This window comes from Solanum stenotomum, chromosome 5, assembly GCF_019186545.1.
Source record: "Solanum stenotomum isolate F172 chromosome 5, ASM1918654v1, whole genome shotgun sequence".
In the NCBI taxonomy this organism is placed as follows: Eukaryota; Viridiplantae; Streptophyta; class Magnoliopsida; order Solanales; family Solanaceae; genus Solanum; species Solanum stenotomum.
In genome coordinates this window covers 41,663,531-41,670,333 of record NC_064286.1, presented here as the reverse complement: position 1 = coordinate 41,670,333, position 6,803 = coordinate 41,663,531, and the positions used below count along the sequence as shown (strand labels likewise).

At 31.1% G+C, this 6,803-nt stretch overlaps 1 protein-coding gene across 1 annotated transcript; it reads left to right on the top strand.

Moving 5' to 3' along the window:
* Positions 1 to 4,254: 4,254 nt before the first annotated feature.
* On the top strand, positions 4,255 to 6,550 carry LOC125863996 (loganic acid O-methyltransferase-like). Its single transcript, XM_049543952.1, has 4 exons — positions 4,255 to 4,323; positions 4,942 to 5,486; positions 5,722 to 5,767; positions 6,212 to 6,550. Exons 1-4 carry the CDS (start codon positions 4,255 to 4,257, stop codon positions 6,548 to 6,550), a joined length of 999 nt encoding a protein of 332 aa, XP_049399909.1.
* Positions 6,551 to 6,803: the final 253 nt, after the last annotated feature.

Sequence of the window (6,803 nt, the reverse complement as noted above, 5' to 3'; positions counted from 1 at the left end):
AAAAAGTATAACCCTTTCTACCAACATTAGCTAGATAGTTTATGGGGCTGTGAGTTGTATGACCTCTCCCCCATGTCGGTGCTCAATACTACTCCCAAAATATACTAGCTCATATGTTTAAAAAGATAATTCTTTCTGTGTTTTGAGATTATTACTCAAAAATCTTTCTCTTAAAAGAAATGGTACTCAAACTACTCAAAACTCTTTTGGAAATCTCAGTTTCTCTTTTATCAATGTAAAAATTGATACCTCTGGAATACATAGTACCCTTATACTCTTACTCAATTCATGCTTGAAAACTTTTTCTCAAAAACATATCAAAATCATATTTTAATATGATCATTGATGACTCGGGAAGTAATACTGCATAAACATTGATGGTATATCTAGATACCATACTGATTAACCATTGAGGGCATAACTAGATACCATACTTCTTAAACATTGATTGTATATCAAGATACCATATTGCTCATACATTGATGGCATACTCGATTATCATACTAATCATGCTTTAAAAACTCTTTTCTCAAAACTCGTCTTTACTTTCGCAAAAACTCAGTTTAAATTTCAAGTGTTGGCTTTAGAAAGCTTCTCAAGATTTATAACTTAAAATAGGGTTCATGCTAAATTATAGACATGAACAAATCAACTGAAGGATCTCATAAAAATATAGAAATTCAATAATTAGGAATAAAATTTTTAAAAGAACCATGATCTCAAGAACTCAAATTAATTTATCTCAAGAATACTCAAATCTAGGGGTAGAATCCTAGATTTCTCTTTCACTGATTTGAAAGTAGATGTAGGGTGTGAGGGCGAACTATTTCAACACTATGATAGCCTTAAATACCTGGAAGAACAAGGTTCTTGAAGAAGAACCTGATTAAAAGCCTTGAAACCCTAGCTTGAAGGTAAACGATCAAGAAAACCTTTCTTAAGATTCTTGTATTAGTTTCTTCAAATCTCTATGGCCAAGAATTGTGATTTTCATTAGTGATTCATAATTGTATGGAGGAATTTGAGTTGAAAAGTATGTAATTCTTGGAGAAAGACTTTCCTTGAAAAAGAATCTTGGAAAAGATTTAAAGAATCTTGAATGGAGTCTTCTACTTTGATTTTTCCTTAGGGTTTTGCCCTAGGGTTTGAGAAAGAAGAGAATGATGGATTAAAAGATGAAAATCTGATTGTTTTGAGCCTTTTATTAGTCAAGAAATTCGTTTAGGGTTTTCTTGGAGTTAAAAAAATAAAAACGACCTTTTTAATGTTTTCCCGTCAGCTAATTCGTAATAGCACTGTATCATGTTACTAAAATAGTCATAACGTTTTACTCACAAATTGGATTGATGCGAAATTGGTAACGTTGGAAAGTAGATTCAAATACCTTTAATTTGATAGGTTACGGGCCACATAACTCTTTACATTCTAAAAGATATAGTCGTTTGAAGTTGACCCAAGTAGAATATTACATCAAAACTTAATCGATAAGGAAACTTCAAAAAAACTTATCAAGAACTCATCAAAAATTAAATTGCTCCATATTTATGGATAGATTCGCAAAAAAAACTCATGATTGGCATGTGGGTGAACAAACCCAACACTATAGAAGCTTACATACCTCAAAGAACTAGGTTCTTGGCAAAATCTTGAATTTCTTGAACGAACGCTTGAAACTTTGAACTTTTTCTCCTCTTGAATCTTCTCTCTAAACCCTAAACACTTTAGGGATGAATGAAACTAATTCTAATTAGTTTAGACTCCTAAAAACGTTTAAATCCAGTTGGGTAAGGAAAAGACCAAAATACCCCTCATATTTTCGGGTAACTTTCCTTATTTGGGCAGCCCGACTTCAAACGGGTATATCTCTCTCATACGAGCTCGAAAATTAGCAAACTTGGCGGCGTTGGAAAGAGAATTCCAAGACCTTTCATTTGGTGTCTTATGGATCTCCTAACTAATCATGTGCTGGTCATTTGAAGTTAACACAAAACGTAAAAGAACTAAGCAATGACTTGAATGAATTCTCTTTAATTCTTTTTTTTTTAGAACTCAAGGTGTTATATCTAGTGACCTGACCTTAAATTCCTTGATAAAATTGTACTCACAACGAAGAAGGGTTCGAGTCTTAGTTCAATAAAAAATCGGGGTGTTACAAAAACTTTAAATCTAATTTAGTTTGGGAAAAGGGTCTGAAAAATACTCTAACTTTGACCGAAATTGTTGCTACGATACCAAACTTTATGGAGGGCCTTTTACCACACCCCCCCCCCCCCCTCGCACTATTTAATATTGTATTTTAAAGGTATATATTTCCCCACATGAACACGTTACTATTTATAATGATGCAATATTTATGATGTCCATGTGGGCACATATATACCTTTAAAATACACTATTAAATAGTGCAAGGGGGGTCAAAGGTTCTTTCCAAAGTTCGGTATTGTTATAGCAATTTCGGTCAAAGTTCGAATATATTTCAGACCTTTTTCCCATTTAGTTTTAGTAATAATATATTTCTTTAGAAGATATTTAGGGGGGGTTTTATAGGTTTTTTAACCTTTAATTTAGATATTTAATTTTTCACTTTCATTTATGTTGCAGGTTGGATGGATACCTTATATTGATGGTGCTTAAGTTTTTGGGAATGAAAAGGAGGTCATTTGAGTTAGTGATAGAAAGAAAATATAATGGTTTTTCATATATAAAATGTCACTGGTATTACACATGTTAAATTCATATTAATCATTGAGCAGTTACTACTTAATTGATCATTACAACTAAGTCTTTGGTGTAGTTATTCTTAGTATTTTTTAGCTTTTACAAAAAAAAATGAAACCTTTATTTTTTTCTATTTTTTAATTGCTATTTAGATTTTATTATTTAAGTGAAAAATGTTAGCATTTTTATGCTATGTTTAGTTTGTGGGCATTAGTTCAAAGATGCATAACAAATGTAGTTATTATTGAACTTGAATGGTAAATTTGATAGTTTACACTGTTAAACTTATATTATCACAATAGTGATTCCTCTGTAGAATGTATCTTCATTTTTGTTCCTTAAATAAATAACCTAGCCCCAATTTTCTATGCGATGCACCTTTTTTTTTATAGTAATGGCATTATCAATGCTCTCAAATAATTAGAAGCATAATAGTTGCCCCTCTAATTATTGGCTTCTTGGACCAAGTTTATTAAATGTGTCAGTTGATGTTGAATTTGGTTTCTCATAACTCTCGTCTCTGATATCAAGTTGCTACTCTGTTATGGATCTAGTTATAGGACACTGCTAGATAAATATGATATTTTCTTTCTATGACCTATGGTGTTGGCTCGTCTCTAATCTCTTGAGTTAAAGTACTCAAAAACTTAAATTATTTTCTACTTAGATTTTATGGCATTAACATAGAGTTTAAATACATAACTTAGCTACCCCTAAAAACTAGGACATGACTTCCTGACATTATTAAAAGGGAAAATGCATAAGTACCCCCTCCCCAACTTATACCCGAAATCCCAGAGACACACTTATACTATACTAAGGTCCTATTACCCCCAAACTTATTTTATAAATAATTTTCTACCTCTTTTCGGCCTACGTGGCACTATCAACCAGAAAGCTTGAAAAAATTGTCAACACGCATTGAACCCAGAAGATAGTGCCACATAGGCCGAAAAGGGGTAGAAAATTATTTATAAAATAAGTTCGGGGGTAATAGGACCTTAGTATAGTATAAGTGTATCTCTGAGATTTCGGACATAGGTTGGGGTACTTATGTATTTTCCCTTATTAAAATGAAAAATTACACTATTACATAAAAATAACTACTATTAGAAAAAACAACAAACAAATACTGTTGTAATAACATATTACTGTATATACTTTAAAACACTTGGAGCAAAATTTTGGTTTTAAAAAAAAAAAGTTATCATAAGATCTAATATGCACGGGCTACCTAAGTAAATTAGAGCAATAAGTTAGGTGGTTGTATTATATTATTGTTACATTTAAATATTGATTATGGGTATATTGTTTTAATCATCATGTAATCACATATATTTTTTTAAAAATATATCACTATAATTAAGCAATCTGTTAATTAAACATATCAAGAATAAGATCTTATGTCTATATCAAAATTATTGTCTTTAATTGCACATAAATAAGGCTTTGCTTGCAAAATTGTTATATATATATGCAGTTTCTTTTGGCAAATTAAGTCTGTAAGCAAAAAATTAAAAGATCTTAAATTCCTCAATGGCACGATTTTTCCCCATGAAGGGTGGTGAAGGTGTATCTAGCTACACTAAAAACTCCTTATTACAGGTAATGTATAGTTTGTAGCTATATATATTTTTTCATTAAGGAGATTTTTAAAATTTTGAAGTTAAATTATTTCTTAATATATAATGGTATCATTCTTTTTGGAGGAAATATGAGAAAAAAAAAGATAATAAAATTAAGACATTTATGAATTTCATTCAGTTTTTCTTATTTGAACGAACATCTCAAAATTCCAGTTTTCATTTTCAGCTACATTATATGATCTGCAAATCGGTCAACTCTCTAGTTTTGACCACTTCTTTATAGTACCAGTTGTTGCTTTATTATTAGCCTCACACTTCGACTTTAAACATAATAGACTAATATCAAGATTGATTTTCAAATTAAACAGAAAAGTATGCCACAAAAATTGAGACACGTGAAGTAATTATTTTGAGCTCCAAACTCGCCTATGTTACATAAATTTGTGCTGAACTTAGGTAGAATTATGTGTCTAAATTCATGTAATGCAAGAAGTAGAAGAGGAAAATATGGAGCATTTTAATCACCTATAGACTTGAGTGAATTGAACTGTTTATCGAAAAATTATATTATGTATAAAAGTCATCAAGTATTACTTCTTGCAATGGTACATAAATTTTTATTTTATTTTATTTGTAGAGAAATGCTGCAGATAATGCAAAAGGGATGATCAGAGAGGCAATTATTGAAAATTTTGATATACAAACCAAAACATTTCTTATTGTAGACCTGGGATGTTCAGTTGGACCAAACACATATTTTGCAATGCAAAATATTGTAGAGGCCATAAAAGATAAATACCATTCTCAATCTGAAATCGAATTTCAAGTTTTCTTCAACGATCATATCACGAACGATTTCAATATCTTATTCAAATCACTATTTTCCGATCAGAAGCCATATTTTGCAGCTGCAATTCCCGGTTCTTTCTATGGACGATTGTTCCCCTCGTGCTCTCTTCATATCGCGTATTCTTGTTATGCGTTACAATGGTTGTCCCAAATGCCAAAAGATATGAAGAATAAAAGAAGAATTCATTATGATGGTGCTTCTATTGAAGTATGGAATGCTTATGTTGCTCAATTTCACAAAGATATGGAAGTATTCTTGAGTGCAAGGGCAGAGGAAATTGTTCCTGGTGGCTTAATTGTTCTTGTTTTGCCAGCTATTCCAAGTGAAATACAGTACTCCAAAATTGGATTAGGATATTCACATTTCTTGAGTCTAGTCTTATTGATATGGTCAATGAGGTCAGCCACTCATAACCTTATAGTCTCTCTGTTTCAATTTATTTATATCCTAATTCCTTTTTAGTTTGTTTTTCAAAGAGAGAAAAATGTTATGCTACTTTTTCTAAATTTAGTAATTTTGTAATTATGACGTCGATCTCACATGACAAGACTATAAGTTGACATATAGGATGCTCAAATTTCTTGAGTCTATCCTTATTGATATGGTCAATGTGGTGAGCGACTCATAACCTTATACTCTCTCTCTCTCTTTCAACTTATGTGCCATCTTATTTTCATTTGTTCTTTTGTCTTTAAATAAAAAGGCATCGTCTAAATCTAGTAAACTCTTCTATTATAACATTTTACAAGGCATGGTTAAGATCACAATATGAAATTTTGGTATATTTATGTATATTTTTAGTTTAAAATTGTAAGATTCAAAAGTCTATGTTACTTTCTTAAACTCTTATGTCGTAGTCAAGGTAAGACACTTTAAACGAAAGAACTAGAGTATATGTTAAATATCTTGGATCTTCTATTCAATTGTGGAGTCAAAACTCCTAATAAGTGAATTCAAAAAATTGCAAATTCGATTAGGGGATTCAATTGAACCCCCACATTTAGCTCTGTCACTACCTCTATTCCATTTTATGTGACACGTTTTCTTTTTCATACAGGGAATTGTAGAAGAATCTGTGGTTGACTCATTCAATTTTCCAGTATATTTTCCCTCTACTGAAGACATGACTAAAGTGGTAGAGAAAAATGGATGTTTTAGCATTGAAAGAATGGAGCTGGCAAATCCCCAGTCAGGCATTGATGCAAATAGTTTCATCAATCACATAAGAGCTGGTTCTGAAGAAATGTTCACCATACATTTTGGAAGTAAAATTGCAGATGAAATGTTTGAGAGGACTTTGGAAAAAATCGAAGAGATTTCTGCATGGATGGAAGATGAATATTGCAAGACTACAAGGCAGTTGTTTCTAGTTTTAAAAAGTAAAATCAACTTGTAAAGCCTTCCATATATCTTTATCTCGTCTCTGAAGCATCAATGACCTATTTTGTTTCTATCGACTATCAATTGTTTCAAATAAGTTTGTGTTTAAACAACTAGTTTTATTGAAATGTTCCATATTGTTGCGTGTTTTATTTATGTTCTCTTCATCATTATCTTCATAGTATATTTGAAGAAATATAGTGACATGAAATAGTTAAAGCATACATCACATTTTAATGTCCCTTCATGTCATTTCCTCTTTATTGAGT